Here is a 27,471-nt window from a genome sequence, read left to right as displayed (position 1 = left end):
CTTTAATTATAAGATCAGGTACTTAGCTTTGCACAGGCAGTGCCACATTCAGTGGCCTAGATTTCTCTGGGAATGAATTGAGGGGTTTTGGTACAGCAGGAGTCCTGTGTAGAAAGCCTGTTTGATTTGTTGCAGCTGTTGGAGGAGGTATGGTGAAAGACACACTGTGTCATGAAGTATGAAAATACTTCATACTTGATCACCACAGAACTCTTGCTTAATGCTAGTCATGTCAAGACTGACAAGAATAATTCACAGACAAACACTACCTCTGTATTGCTGCTTTTCTGAGAACTCAATATAGTGGATAGTGCCTGTGGAAGTGTGGAGCATTCACAGTTGTCGCTGAAGTAGGTGGGAGCTGTGCTATGAAGTACAGTACAATAAAAAATAACATCTCATCTTGGGTACCCATAATGAGTGAGAGGTTCAGATTAAAACCTCTTTGTTTAATAGAAATAAAGGAACTAAAGACATATGCTGAGTAACAAGGACAAAACAGAGTTTTGCATGGCTTTCTACGTTGGCTACTCATTCGCTGCATAGAAACAGTAATATGTTACCACGTACTTAAATATATTAGTAAGTAGACTATAACAAGGATGTTAAATTAAGATTACAGTTGTTACTGCAATCTTTATTTCTACGATTGATTTTTTTTTCCATTAGTTTACCTTTTAATGTCACTTGTACTATATATCAAGTAGTAATGTACAATGTATGTAAATATGAACTTCAGAGGCTTAGCTTCTGTAATTTTTATTTAGGTATGGCTTCATTACTTTTGAAACCCAAGAAGATGCACAGAAGATTTTACAAGAGGTAAGTGATAGTCCCCATTATGATTATCTCTTAAATGGAATACATCATTTCATATTGGACACAAAGTAGTCCTGGTTGCCTGGTCCTCTTCTGTTTGCCGACTTGGATTTGAAGATCTGTTAAGTTTGGTCTGCATAGTTAAGAAGATGGTTTAGAGAGATCTAAGATAAGATTTATACTGAGATCTTCTGAAACTAGGGAAGGGAGTTGGCAGTCCATAGTACAGCTCTTGACTTAGACTAAGTAAAGACTGTATGTCAATGTGTGGTCTATTGTACATGTAGAGCTATAAAGACTATCCTTCACAATTGCTTTCATTTGCTTTACTAGAAAATCCATTGCTGTCAAAATTTTTTGGGGAGTTGGGAAGATACCTGCTGTCTTTTATTCTGACATGTTTGGTTGTCAGAGCTAACATAATTCTTTTCAGGAATAATTAGATTCACTCAGTCTTAAACAATGAAGCTTATTTTACACCATGTAATTTTTGCTTCTCTTAGCTACATTATTGTCTTGACACTCCTTGTAGAACCTCCCTTGAGACAGTTAGCTCTTCAGCTGTATGTTAGCTCTTCAGTTTGTTTTGTTGGGTTTTTTAGCGTGTGCTCCATGTTCTGGTTGGAATGTATCGGAGAGATCCGTCAGGCAGGATCTATTCATACACATGAAGGTATCCAGGTGTGGGGAAAAAAAAACCCCAGAAAATAGTATCTAAGGCTTGCAAATTGCCTTCTCCCAAATATAAAGCTGGTTAAAATGTTGAAATACTGAATCTTTGTTGGAAATTCCTGTATTAAAATTCAAAATGAGAGCTGGGACATATTCAAAGAAATTTTCAGAGTGTTTTCAAAAAATACGGTTATGTGGAGCCAAAAGAGTATGCACGCAGGAACTTCCGGAGTCAGCTACTCTGCTTCCCCTGTTTCTTTTTATTGTTTTATTTCTGTGATCTAGAATACCACCAATGGTACTGAGTACCATTGTGAAAATGGCTTAGGATTTTTGGCTCTCTTGTAACTGAAAGGCTGCTCCGTGTGAAGTCTTACTGGTGTCTCATTCAATGATACTAATACTCTTTTGTCTGCTATGAGTGCTCTAATTTAGATGTCCTACAATTCTATCACCTGTTTCATCTTTGCATCATCATACTACTATCTCATATTCATCTTAAGATCACTTACCATCTAGGTCTTCCTCAGACATCTTAAGCTGAGAGTTTCTAGGCTTTAGTAATTTATGTATGAAATGAATGGGGTTTTTTTCATTTTGTACTCTTGAATTTCTTCTTATTTATATGATATTCTGATCATCCTTTGCACTGATTTTTTTTTTTGCACCCTACTTTTCTATCATGAGTAATGTCTCCAGAAATTTCTTTTTCTGTGTTGCAGTCTTCAAAAGTGTTAAATTGCTTTAGTATCAAGAACAGACCTTGAGGAATTTCACCAGGATCCTCTTTCCAGTCATATGCTGTTACTGCTAATGCTACCTCTTCCAATCTTTCTGAAGTAATTTTTTATTCACCATGGTTTTTCCTATTAGTCTTCACTTTCCATAGCATCATGTGTAATTTTTCATGTGGTGCTGTATTAAATGCTTTGAAGAATTCCATACAGATTAGATATTTCTCTTAACTCTGAAAGTTGTGTATAAAAAAAGTCTAAATTCTGATGGATCGTATCAATGAAATACATTGCATTGGGAAGAATCATCTTCCTATTGTGTTGGAATGCAGTTTCACTGAAATGCGCATCTGTTTTCTAGGAGTTGCTCTGTGTTTAATAGGCTAGGTAGGTATGTTTGCTGTAATTAATACTTGTTCCTCAGATTCCACGAAACAGTTTAGACTGTTCCTAACTTTAAATCTTGTAAGTGGGACTTTGCATTATGTATAGGCGTTCAAGTATTTTGCTCAGTTGGGCTCAGATGAAGAAAAAGTATTGAATACCTAACTGTTGTCCTGTTGAATGTGATGTAGAACTGTATTTCTTTCTCTGTTCCTCTTTAAGAAGTAATTATCTCCTTACTGGAGAAGTTACAGCTCTGCAAACTGAAAACTTCATGGTGTAATGTAGTAGTGTTTAGTGTATGTTCTTCCTTGCATAACTGTTCAGGGAAGCAGGCCTTCAGAACCCTTTTCAATTTTGCGCAGCAGTATTAGAGGTGCTGACAACTAAAAAAAAATGGTTGACTTACTTTATTCCTTTCCATTATATTAACAAGTAGGGAATTCAGTGTCAGTTTAAAAAACAAAGGCAAGGTTTAATTTACCTGATGTACTTGATGCTCACTTTCTTTTGTAAGCAAAATGACTGGAAGAGAATGTAGCTACACTTGTCTATACCTAGCACTTTTTAATAAAAAAGTTCTTCCTTACTAGGATATCTGGTTTAGTGTGCTTTAATGTTTTGTTAGCCTGGATGTAAGGAAGTCTTAAGGCAGTCCTGAGTGAATATGGGGATTTCTTACGTTCAGTCCTTATAATCTGGCCATTTTCATAAATTGACTTGTTCCTGTTGTCTTCTGTAAAATAATTTCATGATCATGAAAAAAAATAAACTTAATCTTTTGTACTTAAAGTTGTCTGTATACACGTGTGCTTTTATAAAAGCAGTAAATACATGAGAGGTAAAACTAAAAAAAAATCTGCTGACAATTATAGGTATCAGTTGTTAGTCAAGAGGCTCCATGAGGAGTAGGTAATACTTGAAATTACTTATGATTAATTTTGTTTATGTGAAGTCTAAGGTTAGGATAGAAAAGGAATTAGTATAGCTTTGGGGTTTTTTTGAGATGTATTGTAAATAAAAAGCAGGGGAGGGTGAAACCTGTTCTGATTTTTGTTTCTTGCATGCCTAGTTATGTGTAGAAAATAATGTCGTCTTTGTTTAATTCTAGGCAAAAAAACTTAATTATAAGGATAAGAAATTGAATATTGGTCCAGCAATAAGAAAACAGCAAATACGGAGTCCTCGTATGTATTTTTACTTGCATTTGTAGATTATGTAAGTGTCATTATGAATGTTAAGTTTTTAACCAAGATGTGCCTGGTCTTGCGCTGTGTTAATGCTGTGTGTTGAATATGCTCAGAATGGTTTACCGTGGAAGTAAATGCATGCCAGTAGAAATGTCCAGATAAACAGATTTATGATCTTTTGGTTCTTTTATCTCTTTTAATATGTTGTTTGCTTTCATTCTTGGAAAAGGTTATCTATCTAAGAACAAACTGAATGGAAGTTTCTTTCAGTTGCCAGGCAGAACCTCAAACCTAAACACTTAAGACTGTCCTCACAGATTCTACAGGATAAAGCAAGCTGTGCTGGTTGGTTGGGTTGTTACTGATTTATTTATTTATAATAGCAAAATCCATCAGGACTGTTGCATCTTGCTTTCTTCGGTAGAAACCATAAGGAATGGGTGGTTGCCGTCACTGTTTGGCTCTTAAGAGTTCTTTGCTGTAAGTTAATGGAATGGGTGCTGTATGTTCTTTCTGTGGCAAAGAACTATTTAGATTGAACACTTCCATAAGAGGAGTATTGGTAAGTTTCTTTGTCAGACAGCTTCTTTATCTTGAGCAAGTATGCTGTTAAGATGTTCTTTTGGGGGAGATAGAAGGCAGGTTTTCTTTTAGAAAAAATGCCCTCTCCTTCTGCCAGGGGCTGTTTTATTTCTATAATACACTATTGAAAATGTAGGATGTAAATCACCAACTTTTAAGATGAGAACGGTCAGGTTTTGGCATAGCAGGACATGCTGTTTTGTTATTCCTTACTACAGGCTGTGTGTCAGAGATGTAGAATACATTCCTTTTATAAGTCCAGCAGGCATTTAAGTGTACTTCTGTAATTTTCCTTCAGTATTTGTCCTATGGTACCTTTTGGAAGGGAAAAAAAAGCTTTTGCTCATCTTCTATCTGAGGACAATGCAGAAGAATTTTAGTTTAATTTTAAAGCTTTCTTTAGTTGTTTACTGTCATGTTATCGATTAGAAGTAGTTCCTATGTACACTGACACTGTTTGTGCAGACATACTTTCTGCAGACAGTCTCTCTTCCTCCCCTTGTGCATAGGTACGCCTGTCTGCCTTGTAAGTGCATAGAGTAGTGTTTGCCCTGGGGAAATGGAATACTTTGTTCCAACTGTATGGTTTCTTTGCCCTAGAAGTTACTCAGCATGATCTTTGCTTAGTCACCATCAAGGGGTGTTATGCTTTTTTTTTTTTTTTTTTTTCCTCTCCTGTGCTTTATTTCCCTTTCCATCTTTGACTTGGACTTCTCAGTTGCATTGCCTGACTTGTGGTGCTTCCTTCCTCTGAATCCTGTGCTGAATGTGTGTATTGATATGAGGGGTGTATCTCTGACTATGCATTTTAATTCTGGGACCTGGCGGAACAGAGGGGAAAGAAAAACCTCAAACATTTTCTGAAGAAAGCTGCTGTGTCCTTTTGAGATCCGTTTGTGGCCCTGTTTGACTCTGCCACTTCTTTCTCAGGCCTAGGATAGATCTGATACAAGATCATATTGGCATCTAGGGACATATCCTAGAGTCTGATTTTAGTGTTGTCTGCTCTCATGCTTAGCCTATCTAACCTTAGTCACCAGGATACTTTGTCCTACTGCAGCTCACCTTGGGGTTCATGAAACATAAAACCTAGACTCGGAGTATCACTGTAGGGCTATGGTTCAGTTTTATTTAGCAGAATTGAAGAGATAATAGCCCATTTATTGCTGTCCTCTCCAGCCCACCTGTAATCTAGTACCTGTCTTCCCTACTATTAAGTGAAACAATTTTTAGCTCTTCTGTCATTATAGGACTTTTTGTGCTAAGAGCTTTGAACATACTGGGATGACCACTCAGTTTGCTTTTCCCCAGCACCAAGTATTGTGAAAATGGGCATTCTGAAAGCTGAAAAGTAGAAACCAAACATGAACAACTGAAAGAATGATGAATTGTTTGGGCTGGAAGAATTTCAAATAGCTATACCTCTTTCAAGTTGTTTTATTTTTCTGTCACAGTGAGTTTGCTGGGTTTGATAGAGAACACTTCCTTCTCCTTTGCAAGAGATGTGTTCAAAAATAGCAGAAAGTTCTGTGCAGTGTACTTGGTAGTTAGTGAAGTGGACAGGATTGTTGGCCATGGGATCCTGTTGGTCTCCTCATTTGAGATATGAGTAACTGCTATTAGAGATTGCTTACTGGAGCTAAAGCAGCCCTTAATTTTTCTAAGGTCTGTTTAATAGTATCCTAACAACCATCTTAGCCTGACCTGTCTGTGGATAATATTTCAGCTTTAATTGTATCCAAGTGTCTTCAGGCTTTTCTAGGAGTTAGTCACTATCGATAAAAGCTCTGGAATCGTTGTGGGACCCTTCTTGGTCCTCCACTTAGCATTCTAGTAATCTCTTCAGTGTTGTGTCTGTCCATAAGATGGCACTTCCTCGTGGCACTTACCTTTCCAAGGAAGACGAAAAACTAAAACTTGCACAATGATCTTTACATTGTGCTCTTCCTGAGTTTTTTCCATGCTATGTTACTACTTAATGTGATTTCAAGATTTCAATTTCAGTTACAGAATTAATTTTCCTTTTTTTCCACAGAACTCTTTTTGTACTTGGAACTGAAACTCATCTTTGTTTTTGACATAAAGTTCTAGAGAAATATGAAGTCCTGTCCTATCCCCTTCCAAAATGCAGACAGAAATAGAGTCTAGGTGATCTCAAAGGCAGTGTTTGAAAAAGATAAATAACCTCTGTATAGGGATAGATATCCCTTTATTTGAATAATGCTTGCTGTCAGTACCTGTTAAAGGGCTGTGTAGATGAAACTCTGTTTTGGGATCAGACCATGCTGGCTTACAGCCTCTGCCGCAGCAGCAGCATTGCTGAGAAGTATCCCTGTTGCTGACATCTAGATACCAGTTTTTACTTTTGCCAGACTGTGGGCCATCATAGAAACACAGTCTGTGTGTTGAGAAACTAGGCTGCACCTTGTAATGAAATCATTCTGTTGTTTTTAGTGCTTGGATCCTGTTTCAGCTAAATATGAATATGTGGAGGTTACCAGTGAAAATATCCTACAATGTGAAGTTACCTTCGGACATTTGAAGATTAAAAAGTATATGTGTTTGCTGGTAACTGAAGTTATTGGTGTTTCGTAATTTATATGCATGTCATCTTCTGCACCCCTTCCCATCTACTTCTGGAGGCATCGTTTGACCATCTGCTTTCATGATTTTGTGTTTGAGAGGGAATTGAGATGGCAGTAGGCACACTGCTCTGCTCTTTGCTTTGAGTGTTTTGCTTGTCTGAAAATCAGAAATGATCTTTTCTTTTTTTATGTCCTACACATCTAAAAAAATAAAATTTACTGGTAAGTAAACTTTAAAATATTAATTCCAGGTTCTACTGTAATACCAGAAGCTGGTACAATGTACTTAACTACTTCAAGTGGATATCCTTATATTTACCATAATGGAGTGGCTTATTTTCATACATCTGAAGTTGCTTCTGTTCCACAGCCATGGCCAGTAAGTAATTTATTTCTGTATATATGCTTTTCCGTGGACCAGGATGAGTGCAGTGTTTCCAAGTCCCTCCTTCCAGTTTCTTTGGCTGTGCCTCATGTTTGATGTTCAAATGGCTTCCTTATATTAGTCTGTTTATTTTGTGTTTTTTAAATACTACTTAAGTTTATTGTTCTTCTGCAGGGGACTTTTGCTTTGATGTGGCCTATTGGGCAGGGTAGTTCAGAATCAATGTGGGCACTACCCCAGGAGAAGTTTTGTTTTGCTAAGGAGTTGCTGGTGCTTATGACCCTTGATTGGCTCCATTTATTATTCCTCCACGAGTGAAGTGTTTTTAGCTGCAAACTATTATGTTGGGGATAAAAAGGGAACATAATACTAGATCAACAAAGCAAAAGTGAAACTGGGTAATTTTATAGTCTGTATAGATACATATTCTTTTTTCAAGAATACCGCTTGTTTTAGGAGGAAGATAATTCAATAGGTTAATTGGTTGGCTTGGGGAAATTGGACAGAATTTCTTGGGAAATACAGGAAGGTGTTGTCAATTGCTTCAGTTTTTTCTACAAGAAGGATTGCAAGACTGATGGGGTCTGCATAAGGCACAGGACCTACATAGGGGATGCATCCTTACTAATTTCTGTAAAAGCAGCATTCACCGAGGCTGTACATACCATCTCGATATATGAGTGGAAAATGCCTTCACATATTGGGGGAAAAAGCTCAATGGAATAATTACTAATAAATAAAAACCAACTTTCCCAAAACAGAGATGAGGGCAGTAAGAGCTTCTTTTATGTTGTTCATTTTGGCACTGTAGAATCTTTTCCTTGGTATTTAACCTCTGTTTTAATCACTTCTAAGATGTTTGGTCCTCTAACAGAGGCATGATGTAGTGCCTCATAGTGCCTTATTAACTTTAGAGGATAAGCATAAACACCTGTTCACATATTTTAGAAAGGCTTTTTGAAGTTCATGCTATATAGATCTAGATAACTTGTTCAAATACTATCTGTTGGAAGAAACAGTATTTTTTTTGTGTTCTAGTACTGAACTTTGGTTCTGGTGCCCTGGCTCAGATCCACTGTGTTTCAAACAAATAGCGCTCAATCTTTCCAAGTACAAATAGTGCTGCCTCTTTTGGCTTCAGTTATTTACATATTTGTAGTTTTCATTGTTAGGAAAGTACCTATATAAAGAAGTTGAAGAAAAAAACCTGCAAATTTGATGTTACAGAAAACATTAATCAAATTAAAGATATTAATACTTTTTAGTGTTATTGTGCATGTATAACAGTTCACATTGGGTCTTTTATTTTCCATTTTGCATTCTGCATTTTCATATAGTGTAGAATGAATTAAAGTAGTTTTGGAGCTGTTCCTTCCTAAATACTTGCAGGAATGAAGGAATTTCATGACATGGGAGTTACACATGCTAGCTTTAACTGATCAGAACTAGAGGTTCACAGTGCGATGTTGGCCTCTACCATGGCCATATATTTCTGCCCCCCTTTCTTTCACTGGTGTTTCTGTGACCCTAAACTGGGCCCCCACAAAACCCAGGCAGGTTTCTACCTGGTTTAGTTCCCTAAATTGGCTCACTGTCAAATCAGATGAATGCTTGGGTTGGTGTGAGATGGGGAATGGAAGAGGGAAGATTTGGTTGGGGACATGGAGAGTGTAGGAATACGTCAGTGACAACTTAGATTGCCCTAAGTGTTTACAAAAATGTACCTATGGTCAGGGTAGTAGATGGCCTTAGCATATCTAGATAATCTGTGATGGCCTACTGCTTTCTGGAAAGACTTAAGTAAATATGCCAAAGATTTTTCTTTCATCTCTAACGTAGGCCCTTAGAAACAGTGGTTTTGAAGAATCTAAGTGTAAGTTAAAACTTGGTAAATCCATTTTCAAAGGGGAGGGGAGGCGGTTCAGCATTATAGTATTCCAGAACTGTTCTTAATAGGAGTGACAATTTATGAAATTGCTGCATTAAGACTTGTAACTTTTTTCTTTTTAAGCCGCGCTCTGTTTCCGGTTCACCTGTGATGGTAGCTCAACCAGTTTATCAGTCTCCTACATACCATTATCAGGTATCTGTTTGAAAATGGGTTTCAGACCATCAGTATTCCTTTCAGCCATGCAGTTTTATTTGCAGCACTGTCTCAGGTCTGTTTATTCTTAGGAGATAAAAGGACTGTTGAAAATAGTCATGTAAAACAGATTTTAATTTCATTGAAGGCTTTCTTTTCACTAGAATACAATTTATTCTTCCTATGTAATAAATTAAAATTTTCTTTGGTGTTGCTAGACAACTGGCTTAGTACCATCCTTAACTTTTATCATCTAAGCCAAACCACTGCTCAAAGCAGGGCTGGTTAGATCAGGTTTGTTGGGAACTTGTGCAGTTGAATTTTAAATATCTGCAGTTACGGGGATTCCACAACCTTTCTGGACAGCCTCTTCCAATACTTGACCCTTCTCATGGTAAAAGACTATTTTTCCTTTTAACTAGTTAAAATTTTCAGTGGTGTTGCAGCCTGTGTCAGTTGACTCTTGTGTTCTGAACACCTCTCATGAGAATCTGGCTCAGTCATATTTATGGCCCCCCCCGCCCCATTAGGTAGTTGTAGCCAGCAATAATTATCCCCTCCCACCTTTATCCTTCTCAAGGCTGAACAAACCCAATTCTGCCAGCATTCTGTTATGTCTGTTCTCCAGTCCACTAACCATCTTGGTGGCCCACAACGGGATTTATGCAGTATGTCCATGTTTTTAATGTGTATTGAAATCTATGCATATTGAACAATTTTATACATATTATACACTTATACATTATATTTATACAATATTATGCATATTGTATCTTCTGTTTTCCTAATTAGGCATGCTGCTTAGATGCTTCAGTATTTTAGAACCTTATGAAATGCCCAAGTCAGAGGCTGAGTGGAAGTAGAGAAAACTACGTTCCTGAATTATTTGGGGGTTTAATGACAATAATCTTTCTTCTTTTAATTAAGAATTGATTATAGATTAGAGATGCGTTTGATTCTAGTGTGTTGGGAATTCTAGTATGTGTATATTCTTAATCACATAAGTAATACCTTTTTTGTTTGAATTTAGGCAGCAGCACAGTGTCTTTCAAGTCAGTGGCAGTGGTCTGTTCCACAGGTAAATACAGTCCATAGTTGCAGTATTTTACTGTTAGTTTGCATCTAGTTTAAAGGTATGGTGCGCTTTTCTAACAGTAACATTTCCCACTATACACAACACTGTTGAAATAAATACCAATTGCTATATTTTAGCAATGCATTTGCAATGCTTGCTGATACAATAGAAGGCATAAAATAGCATTTATTGAAACATCAAATCTGATGTAAAGAAAGCATCTTTCCCACTCTTCTCCCTCTGGCAAAAAGTTTGTAGTAAATTATCTAATATGTTCTCAGAAGCAGGTAGAAACTGCCATGTTTTGCCTGATAGGAGAAATGAGCATTAACTAGCTTATTAACTGATACTGTGATGTTTCACTGGAGTTTTGCTAGCGGAAGCATTGTCCGAAAAGCGGATTCATCACCCAGTGTGCAACGAGCTGATAATCACACGCTCAGGAGAGACGTTGTTTATTTCATATTTGTGCAAAGGTGGGCGCTAGGTGGTAATTCCACAAAGCTAGCACACCCTACAGTTAAACAAGCAAGCACTTTACACAGTTTCAGATTCACCCACTTAGTTTCCAAAGTCGTTTCCCAAAATCATTATTGGTACTTGTTTAGCTGCCACTATTTCTATTGGGCTAAGGTTTTCTCTCCTTCAAATTAAAGGTACAGTGTTCTTTTATTCTACAGTGCATGCTCAAGGAGTAGGGGTGAGGGTAAGTCTCAAATTGAGTCGGTTGTCATGATCTCCCCCAGCCACCTTTACTTTACCCCCAGTTACCGCAGACGTCCACTGACTTCATGCCCGTTATCAATGACTCAACTTTTGGCGCCTTCTAGAGTGGGATGTTTCCTTCTTATCGGTCTTTGAATTCTTCTTTGAGGTTCCTCAAGGCCCAATTACTCCAGGATGTCCTTGGTTAAAGAATGCTAGCTGTTTGCTTTTCTGATTACAAATAATTAAGTGTCTTTAGACTATCAGCTTAATACCCATACAAAGAACATCTTGCATAGAAAGAAACAGATCATTTCACATTTTTAGGTTAGTCTTCAACAATTTCCCCCTTTGAGACTTGTATGAATATTCTTCGTATAAGTCTCATTCTAAATGTAACAATTTAGAAATACATTTAAAAATACATGATATGATTACATAGATACAGACAAATATCACTACTACAACTATTAAGATTGAGTAAACTTGTACAAATAGAACAAAAAATATTAAAATAATTCCCATAAGACAGTATTAAAAACACTTCCCCTCGTGTATACTCTAAATGCAGGATGGACTTTATATTAATCCAAGTACAGTTCATGCATCTCTATTTTCAGCTTCAAAGGTCCAGTTTCCTCAACTCTCCACGTTTTAGGAGGCGCTGCTTTCACTTGGGTATAGTGAATGCATGAGTCTATTCCCTGCAGCTTCACGATGGTATTAGTTGTCAGCAACACCAAATAAAGTCCTTTCCATTTTTCTGCTAGTGGCTCTTCTCTCCAAGTTTGCAAATATACTTTATCTCCTGGTTTAAATGAATATACAGGTGAATCCAAAGGTACGGGGGTTCTTATTTGGATATACCTGTGCAGGGAAGAAAGAACTCTTGCCAAGGACAAGAGGTAATCACTAAGTATCTAGTCACCTTTTGGGGCACATTGAATTTCCTTTTCCAGTTAAATTTGTTACATATGGTTTTCCATATAAGATCTTAAAAGGGCTAACCCCTTCTCTGACCCTTGGAGTAACTCTGCTTCTTAATAATGTTAATGGTAAAACTTCAATCCATTTCATGTGTGTTTTCTGATACAATTTACTAATTTGTCTCTTCATTGTTTGATTCATCCTTTCTGCCTTCCCACTTGCTTGCAGCCTGCATGGGGTATGCAAGTCCCATTTGATTTGTAAAAATTTGGATATCCCTTGGACTATCTCTGCTACAATTTGCAGTCCTCGATCTGAGGAGAACCCTTTTGGTACCCCAAATCTCGGAATGATTTCTTTAAGTAAAACCTTTACCAATTCTCTTGCCTTGGTGTGATACAGGAAAGCTTTGGGTCATCCTGAAGAAGTATCCATGATCACCAATAGATATTTAGATCCCCTACAACTAGGTAGCTCAGAAAAATTGATTTTTCCAGTAATCTCCAGGTGTAAAACCTTTGCTTACCTCTCCTAGGGGGGCCTTTTCTGAATTTAGGATTATTCTTTAAACAAACTTCATATTTCTGTACAATCCCTTTATCTATTAACAACATATTAATTCCCACAGCATATGGTCTCGTTGCCTCAAGCAAAGCTTCAACTCCCATGTGTGTTCTTTTATGTGTCCTTTCCATTAGCTCCTTCATTATAGGCAAAGTCACTCTACACTGACCCATCAAGGTTACCCACCATCCTTCCAGAGTCTTCTTACATTTCAGTAATGCTGCAAGTCTCTTTTCCTTTTTGGTGTATACAGGTACTTCAATTTTCACAACTCTTTCTGGGATTAATTCTGCTACATTTATTGATAAAGCTGCCCTCTTTGCAGCCTCATCGGCTTTTTATTTCCTTTAATTACATTAGTACATCCAGATTGATGGGCTTTGCAATGTGTAACTGCTATTTCTTTAGGCTTGTTAACTGCATCAAGTACTTCCCTAATTTCTTTGCCATATTTTATGGGCTTTTGTTGTCCCAAAAGTGGGGTCGTTTACCCGGTGTGCGAAACGCCAATATACACACAGAGCAGAGGTATTTATTCCAGTTCACGTTTGTGCAAAGGTGGGGGCTAGGTGGTAATCCACAAAGCTAGCACACACCATACCTCAATGGGCAAGCAATTTATACAGTTCAGTTATACGTATTGAATTTCCAGAGTTCTTCCCCAAAACTATTACTGGTAGTCACTTATCCACCACAATTTCTGTTGGGCTAAGGTTTCCCTGCTTCAAATTAAAGGTAGAGTGTTCTTTTATTCTACATCGCATGCTCAACAAGGGGGGGTAAGTCTTTTTGGTCTTGAGTTGGTGGTTGTGATCTTCCCCTGCCGCCCTTACCTTTCCTCCAGTTATCGAAGGTTTTCGCAGACTTCATGCCTATTAGCAATTATTCAACTTTTTGGTGCCTCCTGGGGTAGGATGTTCCCTTCTTATCAGTCTTTCAGTTCTTCTTCAGGGGCACAGTCATTAGCGAGGCATGCCTTGTTTATACGAAGGGTATCTTGTTTCACAAGACCTTTGTGGTCTTCTTAAGGTGGCTTAAGTACATCATTTCTTAAGTACATCATTTCTTAAGTACATCAGTTCCCTTGTGAGGATAACGGTCCTCTTTCTTTCCAAATTGTACCATGAGCATGTATCACACCAAAGGTGTATTTTGAACCAGAATACACATTAGCTCATTTTCCTTCTGATAATTCCAAAGCTGGAGTTAAAACAATCAGTTTAGCTTTCTGAGCAGATATATTTACAGGCAATGGTTCCACTTCTGTTTCCTTCTCCAAAGTCACAGCAGCATACCCAGCCTTCTGTTCCCCTTTATTTACAAAGCTACTTCCATCAATGAATAGCTCCTAATCAGGATGTTTTAGAGGGGAGTCCTTCAAATCTGGATGACTAGAATATACTTGCTCAATGGTCTGTAAACAATCATGTGTTAATCCTTCTTATCAAGAGGGCAACAATGATGCTGGATTTAAAGTATTAGATACTTTCATTGCCACATCCTCTTGTTCAAGCAAGGTTGCTTGATGCTGTACCATCCTGCTTGGAGACAGCCAGTGATGTACTTTTTGTTCCAAAACAGTTATAACTGCATGTGACACATAAACAGTGATTCTTTGTCCCATTGTTATCTTTTGTGCCTCCTGTATTAACATCACTGCTGCAGCTACTGCCCTTAAGCACCCTGGCCATCTAGAGCTTACGTTATCCAGTTGTTCGGAAAAGTAAGCTACTGGTCTTTTCCAGTCCCCTAAAGTTTGTACGAGCACTCCTGTTGCTTGATGTCCTCGTTCATGCACATAAAGCTCAAAAGGCTTTGTCAAATGGGGGTGGCCTAGTGCAGGGGCACTCATAACAGCAACCTTTATATTGTCCAACCCTTCTCAACATTCCGGAGTCCATTCCAACACTTGTGGTCCCCTGATAGCCTCATACAAAGGTTTAGCCATCAATCCAAAATCGGGTATCCAAAAGCGACACCACCTGGCCATTCCAAGAAATCCTCTTAACTCTTTTTATTTGGGTGGGGCAGTCATGACAAATTGCTTCCCTCCTCTCGATCCCCAGTTTTCTTTCTCCTTGAGAAATTTCAAAACGAAGATAGATCACATTTTTCTGTGCAATCTGCGCATTTTTCTGAGACATTCGATAGCCAGCTAGCCCTAAAAAGTTCATTAAACTAATGGTTGCTTCTTTAAACTCCTCAATGGTATTTGCCCCCAACAGGATGTCATCCACATATTGTAGCAAGGTAATTAACAAGTTCTTGCCTTGCCATTGTTCAATTCCTTTGCTAGTACATTACCAAAGATGGTGGGGCTATTCTTAAATCCTTGGGGAAGTACTGTCCACCATAGCTGCATCTTGTGTCCTGTTGTAGGACTCTCCTGCTCGAGGGCAAACAGTTTTTGCCTCTGTTCTTCCAGAGGAATACAGAAAAAGGCATCTTTTAGGTCCAGCACAGCTTCACTCCCTGTTTTAATTCCACTTTAACCAGTTTGGCTGATCTAGCTCTTCCAGGCCTCTGTTGCCCACACAAAGGGGACCACCACATCCATAATTTCAGAGGGGATTTCAGCTTGTTCATTCTTCATGTCCTTGATTTCCATTGACTCTTGTAACATATAAACTTGTGCTCCCCAGGCATTACTCTGAGGAGCATGCACTTGAATTTTTTTTCAAAAGTTATCTGTGCTCCCAATTTATTTAGTAAATCCCATCCTATAAGAGGTAATTGATATTCTGGCATATACAAAAATTCATGCATCAGTGTTTTCTTTCCAATTTCACACATCATAGGTTGGGAAAGGGCCTAACCTCTCGCTTTCCCATGGCACCAACCACTGCCATAGAAAACTTACTTATAGGTCCCTTACAGCTATTTAACACAGAATAAGCTGCCCCTGTATCTACTAAAAATGTAACAATTTCATTCCCCAGCTTGACTGGAACCAGGGGCTTGGCTGGGGAATTAAACTTCTCAGCCCCTGGTCCCTGTCAATCAGAACCCTCTGTACTGATCACTAGTAAGTCAGCCTCAGGGATAGGGGCACAAGGGGGAGACCAAGTTGGTCTTTTTTTTTTCAGACATTCATTTTTCCAGTGTCCCCTTTCTTTGCAAATGGCACATTGGTCGAGCCCCAAAGGGGTTCTCTTGTCAATGTTTACCCCTTTTCCCCATCCCTTTCCACACTCCCTGCCTCTCGGTAAACCCCTTCCCCTGGAGGATGTTTGCACTTGACTAAATGCAGCTGCTAAAATAGCAGCCTTTTGCTTCTGATCTTTTAGTTTCTCCTTTTGTTTTTCTTTCTTTCCTAACTCTTTCCTGTTATTATACGCCTTATAAGAAATCTCAATCGCTTGAGTTATTGTCATCCCTGACATACCATCTACCTTTTGTAATTTCCTTATCAGATACTGACAATTTGCATCTCCCTCTTGTTTCATAATAATTTCTTAAAACAAAGAACATATCTGCATATGGGATTTCATCCCACTTATCTTGCCTTCTACAAAACAGCGTTAGCTGCAAAATAATACTGTAATTCAAAGTTCCCATTTCCGGCCATTTTTCTTCATCATCTGATTTATACACCAGCCACCATTGAGTGCAGTACTCTTTTCATTTTTTCCTTGTTAGGGGATCCCCACCAAACTTGTTCCAATATTTTAGGATGCATCGTAATGGAGAGCAAAAGGGAGGCTCTGCAGACTGTCTTGCCCCTTGTCCTGCTTCCATACTGTTAGCCCAAAAGAACATTCTTAACCACGCTTTCATGCACTCCAGTCGTCACCGTCAAGCGTGTACAAATTTTATAAAATATCTCTATATACCTTTACCATGTAAAGTACCCCCCTTGCAATGTCTCTAATATGTGTGTTGCACATTTGTGCTGCTTACCTGCTCCAGACAGGGAGAGTACTTGCAGAGTCCCCAAAACAAAAGGTCGGTGCGTGCTGGAGTTTGAAGAGCAGCTTCTGCCTGCCAGTAGCTGGCAAGTCGATCCGGGCAAGGCTTTACGGCTGTCCCATCTGGGTCACCAAAACCTGTTGTACAAAAAGCGGATTTGTCGCCCAGTGTGCAACGAGCCGATAATCACACGCTCAGGAGAGACGTTGTTTATTTCATATTTGTGCAAAGGTGGGCGCTAGGTGGTAATTCCACAAAGCTAGCACACCCTACAGTTAAACAAGCAAGCACTTTACACAGTTTCAGATTCACCCACTTAGTTTCCAAAGTCGTTTCCCAAAATCATTATTGGTACTTGTTTAGCTGCCACTATTTCTATTGGGCTAAGGTTTTCTCTCCTTCAAATTAAAGGTACAGTGTTCTTTTATTCTACAGTGCATGCTCAAGGAGTAGGGGTGAGGGTAAGTCTCAAATTGAGTCGGTTGTCATGATCTCCCCCAGCCACCTTTACTTTACCCCCAGTTACCGCAGACGTCCACTGACTTCATGCCCGTTATCAATGACTCAACTTTTGGCGCCTTCTAGAGTGGGATGTTTCCTTCTTATCGGTCTTTGAATTCTTCTTTGAGGTTCCTCAAGGCCCAATTACTCCAGGATGTCCTTGGTTAAAGAATGCTAGCTGTTTGCTTTTCTGATTACAAATAATTAAGTGTCTTTAGACTATCAGCTTAATACCCATACAAAGAACATCTTGCATAGAAAGAAACAGATCATTTCACATTTTTAGGTTAGTCTTCAACAAGACACACAAGTATGGTGAAATTAGACCCAGACCCTTGAAATAGGAGGAAGAACTTGATATTGCTAACTTGGTAATTTTAGCAGGGAGACTTCACTGGTTTTGTGATCTCTGTAGCAAAGGAGCTTAATATGGAAATGTTGACACTCAAAGAACTTGAGGAGTTTGAAGCCAAAAGGAGGACCAAGTCCCTTAAGCTTGAACTGTAGAATGCATCCTTATTACTTTAGTAGCAGCCAGCCTTGTCCAGTTATGGTCAGTTCTTCTCTTAATAGATGTCTCTCTATTGCTTTGAAATCTGGATGCTGATTTACAGAAATACTGTGGGTTTAATTTTAAAACAAAAATACTTGTTTTTTTTAATGTAACAATTTTTCAAGAGAAAATTAAACTGTATTATGTTTCTGTGATCTTGAGAGTAAGTGTTAATTTTATAAATTTTAGGGTTTCTCTAACAATGCTCTCCAAAATGTAAATAATATCTGAAAAATATATGAAAGTGATTAAAGGACATATTTGGTTTTGTTTTATCCTACTATCTGACATTTCTACCCACTTCCCCCTCACTTAGTTTCCTGAAGTTATCAAAGATTAATTTGACACTTTCTTTTAAAGCTTTATCTTCGTTTATATGTAGCAAAGAAGACCGTAAAATAAACTTTGGTGTTTATAATGCCTAAATTATATAACTTATGAAAACTATGTGTTTTATTTCAGTCTCCTGCCTCTTCACCTTCATTCTTGTATCTGCAGCCATCTGAAGTCATTTATCAGCCAGTAGGGGTTACCCAGGAAAGTGGATGTATACCTCCACCTCTCCTAGTGGAAGCTGCAGTTCCTGAGGTATTTTTGTAAAAAACTTTACTTACAATTGAAGCATTTATCTGTAATTGAAAAACATAATCTTTTAGTTTAAGCACAGGCAATTCAGAGCACTTACACCAACTATTCCCTGTGCTTACCCCCACACCCATGATGCTGCTGTTATATCATTTCTGTTGTCCTCAAGTTAGAGTATCTCTTCCAGTTTTCTAGGAGGATGCTTTGGTTCTGAAATATTTGAGAGTCACAAGTGTATGACAGCACTATAAAGACTAGTCAATTTGGTGTTTGTTTTTTTTTTAAATAACACTTAAATAAAATTAGTCAGACTCTTCAGAATGCTGGATTAGTCTACCTAAGCCATAACTGCTTCTTGAAGTAATAATTCTTCTCCAAGTAGAAGCTCGTTTCTAAATATTCTGAAGATCAGAATGAGTTAAGAGTAGTTGAATGACAAAATAACTTTTTTCTTTGTTTACAATTTTTTTGCTTCTATATCAATAGCATTTCTAATGTTTCTTAAGAGATTCTTAATGTACAATAAGGCCATTTCTTTATAATTGGATATTAAAAATGACAAATAATTCACTACAGAAAAACTTACTATAAAATTAAAATGTATTACGATTAATTGGTACTTTTCCTGTTTGATAATTCATTCCTCTTTAACAGGGATGCCAATATAAATGGTAAATTAGGACAGTAATCAAGTATTTTTACAAAAGTTGAAGAGTATTGTATTATTACAAGAGAAGTTCCAAAACTGGTATTTCAGACATCTTAAGCGGGAAATCCTGAGATACCCAAGTAATATAATTTCCCTACAAAGGTATTGAATAATACAAGACTTTGGTTGTTGGGGTTTTTCTTCTCTTTTTTAAACTGCATAAATCTTGGTATTTATTGTATAATCATAAATCTTATTATCAATGTTACTGTTTTACCTCTTGTATTTCATAAATTGGATATCAAGTTACACAGAAAAATTAGAAATCTGTGAGCACTAAGAAAAATACTGAAACTAGTTAAGGAATATTTGGATGTAACATGGTCTCAGTTCACAGGTACATAATTTGTTGATGTTAAAGGAAGCAGTATGTGGGAATTCAGAAGATGGTGTAAAATCAAAAGAAAAGCCTGTGTATTATTTGTATGTAAATACTTTTTAAGTGTGATAATGCTGAGAATTACATTTCAATATGCTGATCTACACATTTGAACACTGTTCCAAATATTGAAATTTTGGTTTGTAAAAAGTCAGTAGTTTAGATAAACAGAGCCCACAATTTGAGTTTTAGGGAATCTAAATTCGCGTGAAAGGTTTGCAAAAACGCAAAATTGTGTAACAAGTTTTTCTGCCTTTTTTTTTTTTTTTTTTTTTTTTTTTTTTTAAATACCAGCTGTATTCTGACCATGGAGTTCAAGCACCACATCACCAGCCTTATGCCCAGAGTGCCATAGCCATACCTGCACCTGTGAGTGTCAAACTAAGATAGTTAAAGCAAGCATGGTAGTATTAGTGTCCCGTTTCTTCCAGGGAGACAGTAAGACAAGAGGGGCAGGGATGAAAAAGTCTTTTATTAATGAATTAATAAATAAAGGAAAATGGAAATGTTTCCAACAAACTGATTTTTTTTTTTTTTTTTTTACTTGAGGCTTTGTTACAGAGGACATAGGTATTACTTATTTTGGAACTATTTGGGGAAACAAAAAAACCCATGACTAGTTATTTTAAAACTTGAGATATAAAGAAAACTGCAAATAAAAAAATGTATTTTGAGAGAAATCCGTGAACCTCATTCAGTTCTTTGACATGATGGTTACAAATCCTTGTCTGTATGTCTCTGGATCTTGAGAAGTTGAATTCATTACTTGCAGCCTTAGATAAGCACCTCATGTTGTGGAAATGAGGGATTTTGGAACACAGAGGATGAAAAGCTGTCCTGGTTGGCCACCTGTGGGTGTTTTTCTGTGCAGTCCTGATTTTGAATGGCTGTTCTAAAATGTGATTCTTCCATGTCACCTGACAGAAGTTGTTGGGGTTTTTTGGGTCCTAGTTTAAGGTCCTTTTGCCTAAATTAATAAGGTTATTAACACAACATATGAAATAACGTCTAAACTAGATTTAGCCTAGATTTGCCTGATAGCAAAGGACTAAAGGTATCAGTAGTTTTACTTGATATTACAGCACTTACTCTTCTGTGAAAGATGCTTACTCAACTACAAATAACAGACTAAATAGGAATGAATCAAAGCCATGTTATAGGCTTTTATATGTATTTTTTTCATTTATTTTACATTTCTTTTAAGAGAAGAATCTTTTTTCCAGACTATTGTGTAATAATATCTGCTAAATATTTCCAGTAGAGGGGGCTGTAACATTAAGTGTTGTCTTGGAATAAAATGCAAGTACTCCAATTAAAAAAAACAGAAGCTAAATATGAATTTGAGAATACTAATCTTGACTGATTTGTATTTTTAAGAAATACTTAAAAGGGAGTTGATGTAACACAGTGATCGTAATATCCAGTTTATATTCCATTTTCTAACAGTGTAGGAAAACACTTTTAAAAAAAATGGCAATAGTAGTCTCAGAATCAAAAACCAGTGCATACTTACGGTATCAAATAGAGAAACAAGCTTTTTACCTTGAAACTTGACTTCTATTATCTTTCCTAGGGTCAAGGCTATACGAACAAGATAGTGTGAAGTAAGTTACAAGGTAGATCTAGAGCATGATAGCTCTTCCTCTTCTACAGTAATTGCCATAGTACCATGCTTCACTTTATAGCAAAGTAGTTTACTCTGTGATAAGTGATAATGTGTTAATTTATAGTAGAATGTGTGCATGCATGGTCAAACCATGTTTGGTTACTGTGGCACAGGAAATGAGCTGCAAATTCAGACTCTTATTTATCTCATGATACAGTATTTTCTATGTTTATTCATAGCTTTAGAAGTGATTTCACACACAGCCAAAGCTGGCATAACCCAGCAATTCATTCCATTTTCCACACCACCCATTTCCTGTGCTGGTAGAGGTTTTTGTGAGGCAATGTGGTTAAACCAGGTCAGGGAATGGATGTAGTTGAAGATGGAAGCCCCACTCCCACCACCCAAAAAGAGCTAACTTAAACCTGCATCAGTTCCTCAGACCGGTTTGTCATGCAACTGCACAAACTCTTGTACCTATACAAGAAGTTTGGGATAAGGTAGAAGAAGTAAGATTTTGTTACCAGTGCAGATTTAAACTTGATGAAACTGAGCATGAAATTGCTAATCCTGTCCATTCCTTCACTGTATTTCTTGCTCATTCTTACCTGTTTTCTCAGAACTCTTGTTACCCATAATTGAAAATCTGCTCTGTTCGTGTCTGAAGTAGATTCACAGATACAGTTAAACCCTTACAAAGACTTGCTGAATTCCAGTAATTTTATTCATTACAAGCTGATGGCAAAGAGGTTTTGACAGGTTTTAATTTTTATTTCTTTAGTTAGCTTCGTTTAGTAGTAATTAGTAGTTCTGGAATATAATTCTTCCTTTTCACATTTCACCTTACCTTTTCACGTACCCACTTAAAGTTTTGAATATATTTCATGTGTAATGAATATGATCAGCTTGTATTGTGTCTATCACTGTGGCTGAGCACTCAACAATTGAAAAAAAGAGCAAATGTTGACAGCAGACTGCTATGTATTAAGCAAGTGGTTGTGTCATTACCACCTGCTCCCCAGCTGCATAAAAATAGTGCCTGCTGGCTGTAGTCTTGTTAAAATATCCCAACAAATGCATCTGCTGCTTGAAAATTGCCAAGTAGTGGCCACGTAAGAGAGAGCAGATGCCTAAAGTAATGAATGACCTTACCTTGAAGGTAATCTGCTAATTGCCTCCACAGCATTAGGAATTGCATTAGGAATAAACATTTGCTTTATACTAGGAGCTCTAAGTCCTACGGTGAGAGTCGGATGGGTACAGCCAATATCCAGATATTTTTGGCAGTTGTAGACTTCTTACAGCTTTCAAATGCAGCTCAAAGTGGAGCATGCATTGCAGTCATATTTTAATTAAGTCACAAGGGTGAGCAAACAAAATGGATGAAATCTTTACTGAAGAAAATCACAAATTTCTAAGCCAGTGTTTCCATTAATGTTGTGGATGTATAAAGAGAGCTTAGTTTGTTAATCATGTAAACCATGTAGCAGTTAACAAAGGCAGCTTTGGTTCTGGCAATTCTCTAATTTATTTTTCATTGTATCCTACCACTTAAATAGGATTTTGTTGATGTAACTTCCAGTACAAAATTTGTAATAGTCTTAAATGAAAATTAGAAGAAAACTTTCCCCAACGTCCAACTATAATTTTTTTTTTTTTAGATCCAAATTTGGTATTTAAGATCAGGTTTCATTCAAAAATACTAATCCTCTCCCCTTGATCAAGTGTTTGCTAGTGATCCTTTGTATTTACTTGAAGGTGTTTTCTTTTGGGGATTGTAACATGTTTTGTTCATGAGTATGTGGAAGTCATTTCATCTTCACATTTATGCAAATGGATAAGGTTGACATTCTCAAAGGCTGCTAGGTGCCACCTGTTTTTTAGGAAGCATGAATTTTTTTTCATCTCTGCTGGATCTTGTGCAGTGTTTCAAATCCTAAATCATCCTCTAATAGAGAGATTAATGCTTGGATGCTCCTAGAGGACACGTATAAGATTGTGTTTGGTAGTAAGGTCTGTGTAGTCTACAGTAACAGCAGAAACTTGAGGGAAGATTGAAATTCATGTTCTCCGGTTTCAGACCTGGGAGAAATACCTGTGAGTTAAATTTTTGTTTTGCTGGATGAATATCTTGAGGTAGTGGCCTGGTAAATGTTTATTTTATATTGTGTGTGTATGAGGGATTCCCCTGAGGCCTGGGATGCTGAGCAACACAGTTGCAGTCTATATAAACTGAGCAAAGGTGTAAAAGGTTCTGGCACATGGAGGTGGGTAGGTGAGTGGGGTTTGTTGTTTTGCTTCATGCTTTTGGGCGTTTTTTTATTCTTCTCAGTCATCTTTTCCAGCTGCAGTATACCTGTCAGGGGGTAGGCATGGCTCTAGTCTGTCCGAGTTTTTGCTGTTCCCATCGTCTGTATCCAACAGAATATTTTTGCCGGCATTAACAGTATGGGATCATACAGTGTCTTTTCCTCCTTGGGGGAGGGGAGGAGCTGTTCCCTTTTATTTGAGCTTGGACATTTAGCTTCAGGAGGAAAAAAAAATAAAAATCATTCTTACATTATATAAACTCTTCACTCCTGTCCCCACAATAGACTAGTTTTAGCTGATAAAGCCTGACAATCTTCCTTAATCCAATTCTTGGAACCTAAAAGTGCTATACACTGGATTGGAGTGCTGAGCTATAGTACTTCTTTTAAGCTTACCCTTTTCTTCAGAAAATGTTCTGGAAAGGCATAGAAGAGTACAAAAGCAGTAAGTATTTTTATGTTTTTTTCCTGAAAACCCAGTTAACAGAGTTCTCCAGTCAGAACCTATCAATGATAGAAATGTATCCTGATTTTCGGATTTGTTTGCATGTTTGGTTTTTGTCATTACTTTGTTCTCTATTCCCCACATTCTTTTTTGATAGCTTTAAAATCGAATTTTCTACTCTACTATAAGAAAATGCTTTTTAGAAAGGTCAAAGATGTTTTTGCTTGGGCATTTCCAGTCTACAGTATATTGGCAGTAATTACGTTGCCTCTGAAAAGGCAGAGGAGGATCTTCCTATGTCAAAACAGAATTTGGGGTATTCATTTGTAATATGGTTCATGTATATATGCATTCAGATCATAATGGTGCATGATGCTAACACCTTGGCCTTTTGGTAGTGAATGTTCTGTAAATTTAACTGAACCTAGAGCACTCCATTTTTCTCTGCAGTTGAGAGTAATAGGGTAAAATTTGTGTGGTGTGTGTGTATAATATAAATATACATGTGTTTATACATGTTTGTATACATACACATGCATGTATATTTATACATAAGTTGTGGTTTTTATAAGAAGTAGTCTTGGTGTAATCATTTTGGGAAAAGTATAGTAATTTTATACTGTTGTGTGCTATTGTATGATAGTCCATCTGGAACAAAAAAATTAAACCTTACAACATACTTTCTGTGTAGGTAAGTATTTTTTTCATTTATACATGCAGTGAAATTGAGAGAAAGAATAAACCTTTTGTTTAAAGTTACATTAGTCTCAGAAACATGAATCTAAACTTATAGTCGTCATCATATATGATTAACAAGAGCCTTGTCACCAGCTGTAGCAAGGCCTGTTGCCTGTAAAAGGGGTATTTTAAACTCCACCAAAAACATTTGTTAACTTTATATTAACATCGAAAGGTGCAGATGGCATGCTTTTTCTCGCATTGTTTCATTCTATATTCTCTTTACAATGTCCTCTTTTTCTAGTCTTAATAGTTTGTTCTCATTCCAGTTTAGTGTTTTTTTTTCTTTGACTTTCTCTGATCTGTATGTTCTCTCTCTCTCTTTACTTGACAGACGCTGTGGAGCATTCACTATTAAGCCATTTGCGCAGCTCTAGTCTACCTGTACTGATTTTCTTGTCCAGTCCTTCCCATGTGGCTGAGATCCATCATCAACGTACCAGCTAGCAGCTGCCTGTTGTGAAACTTGGGGTCAGTTGTTTCATTGCAATGTTTGCTATTTACAAATTAGTAAATAATAAAACATGCTCAGATAGAATTTAGCATATTTCTGCAATATTGCTTAGCTGCTTCCTGCATGTTTGTAAATTTCCTAATAATTCTGTTATGTAAAACAAACTTTATATAATCCTTGTCATTCATTCCTGGGATAATAATGTATATATTAATTCCATCATTATTTTATTTCTAGTTCGACTGCCCAAGTTCTGTGTGTGTTTGGATTATTTTCCTTCAACAGGGAGGGAAACTTACAGTACTTCAATGTATGATTTTTGTTTCTGAAAACTCTCTTAATTCCTTTATTGACAACTCAACTCTTTCCCCTTTTCTCCCTATATTGTGTGATTTAGTGGTTTGTATTCATGGAGTTATACTCTGGCAGGTGCTTAACCATGCTTTTATTGTGAAAAAGGTGCTGCTTTTAGTTGCTTGCACTTCTTTAAAAAATAAGGATTTTAATAAAATGAAGCTAGGGAAGAATACATGTTTTGCACATGTTAAAATTTGTGTCCGTTTCTTATTTGATAGCCTTTAAACAGCCCAGTGATTTGTAGCAGGGGCTTGCTATTTGTTAAGGTGTGACTTCTTGTCTGTATATGTGCCTGTGCGTTTTATCCCCACGTGTGGCTGTTAAAAACTATTAGAAGTTTGCCAGTGTGAAACTGAGCGTAGTTCTTCTCTACTGCCTGGTCTCAACAGAAAAGAGAAAACGTGTTTGTGTCCTCCATATTCTAATAGTCAAAACTAAAGAAAGAGTAAGAAATAGATTGGGACTGAAGTCCTGTAAGGTTGATGTAGTGAAAGCTGAAGTGGGCAGGGAGACTGGCACTAGATGGCCATGGAACCTAGAGATTTAGGAAGGCAATGCACAATGTGATGTGGGGCTAGTAGATAATGGAAAGAAACTGAAATCTTGAGATTAAACTGGGTTGAATATCCTGATGGTGATGTAGGAACTACAGCTGGTTGTATTAGGCAACTGGCAGAGCCAGAAGGAAGGGTAAAAAGATGAGTAAATTTAACAAAACAAAACAAAAAGTTAGTGCTGAAAACGCCTGACCTAAGAAGATAAGGTTAGAAAACAAAGATACTTTGAGCCTGTGATATGGCATAGTAGGAATGGGAAGAAAGGACTCAGGTTGGTTAAGAGAATAAAACAGATGGGAGTTCCACAAATGGGATACAGAGCAGCTGAGATAAAAAGGGAGACTGTAAGAGAATTTGATCTTAGGAAGAATAAACAGAATCAAGTATTCCAAAAACTGTTCTTGCCAGCGCTTATAATGGTAGCCCTGTTTTCTGGATCTTGCCATGCTTTTGTCAGCAGCTAGTGGCATCCACTGACAAATTACTTAATCACAGTCCATTGCCTATTTGTTAGTTTACAAATAGGATAGCTATCAGTTATTCAGCTCAAGTTTTATAAATCTGAGTTTTAGCTACTAAAAAAATTACATAAGCATTATTGTAAATTCCCACAGTAATGCATTGCACTAATCTACGTTACGGAGAATGCAAAAGTAAAAAAATAAAATTGGTTAAATGGTTTTGCACTGTAACATATTACAAAAATAAATTTTCCCTATCCAATTAAAAAGAGGATACAATTGCTTTAATAGCTTGACATACTTTATTAAGGCTATATGATCAATGAACAAAACTTGATTATTTTTTGTAAGGTAAATTAATTCTGAACTCATGTTAAGATTCCATAATTGTAAATAAAGGAAGATGTTTCTTGCCACTATTGACTTCACCTATGTACATAATGGAAATCTGTATTTCCTTTTTGAACTAAGTCTGTCTAGCTGACGCAATGTCAAAATGGACTGTAACTTTTCAGTGAAGCATTATTAATGTAGTAAATGGGACACACTTTGAAAAAGAAGAAACAATACAGCATTTTTCCCTCTTTAGGAATCGAGGTCGCATTCTTTGAGAAGACATTTTTCACATAATTCGTCTGTGAGTCTGAAACCTTGATATACATGAAGTCCCCGTTTTCATCCTAGAAAAGATCACACAGAATGGAAGATAACATTCTTATACCACCTTCTACAGATTCTGTGAAACAGATTTTTAGCTATCTACTTCGCTAGCATACGTATCACATGGAGGATATGTTCTTCCTAACTTCTAACATTTGCCTGAAAATGCTTAAGTTAAAATAATACTCCTTTTTGTAAAGTCATAAAATGAAAATTTTCTAGTTTGGACAGGTAAAAACACATGAAACGATGACTTTATCCTGCATTTCCTTTCTTAATAAAAATACTGTTACAGGACAAAATGGTGATTTCAGATACACAGGCAATTGTATAAACTTTGGTTACTAACATAGATTGAAAACCAGCATACTTTTATAAAAGGGAAAATTTAACATTAAAGTTTCTGTAATCCAGAAATTAAAAGATCCGTTAGTTACAAAGTAAAAGCCATTTTCCCACATACTGACAACTTTTATGTGCAGTGGATTAAAATCTATGTACATTTTTTTTCAATTCCAAAAGAGTTTGTCTACTTTTAATTTC

At 37.0% G+C, this 27,471-nt stretch overlaps 1 protein-coding gene across 1 annotated transcript in view; it reads left to right on the top strand.

Annotated features, from left to right (window-relative positions):
* BOLL (boule homolog, RNA binding protein) overlaps positions 1-26,999 on the top strand; it is a 41,787-nt gene extending 14,788 nt beyond the window's left edge. The window contains exons 4-12 of the mRNA XM_030018111.1: positions 768-822; positions 3,721-3,796; positions 7,218-7,345; positions 9,363-9,434; positions 10,465-10,512; positions 18,131-18,256; positions 19,636-19,710; positions 24,774-24,910; positions 26,858-26,999. Coding sequence (XP_029873971.1) covers positions 768-822; positions 3,721-3,796; positions 7,218-7,345; positions 9,363-9,434; positions 10,465-10,512; positions 18,131-18,256; positions 19,636-19,710; positions 24,774-24,797 — 604 coding nt within the window. The 3' untranslated portion in view covers positions 24,798-24,910; positions 26,858-26,999. The remainder of the gene's footprint in view (positions 1-767; positions 823-3,720; positions 3,797-7,217; positions 7,346-9,362; positions 9,435-10,464; positions 10,513-18,130; positions 18,257-19,635; positions 19,711-24,773; positions 24,911-26,857) is intronic.
* The last annotated feature ends 472 nt before the right edge of the window (positions 27,000-27,471 follow it).

Source organism: Aquila chrysaetos, chromosome 6, assembly GCF_900496995.4.
Source record: "Aquila chrysaetos chrysaetos chromosome 6, bAquChr1.4, whole genome shotgun sequence".
In the NCBI taxonomy this organism is placed as follows: Eukaryota; Metazoa; Chordata; class Aves; order Accipitriformes; family Accipitridae; genus Aquila; species Aquila chrysaetos.
Note: the sequence above shows the minus strand (reverse complement) of the source record. Positions and strands in the feature narration are given on the sequence as shown.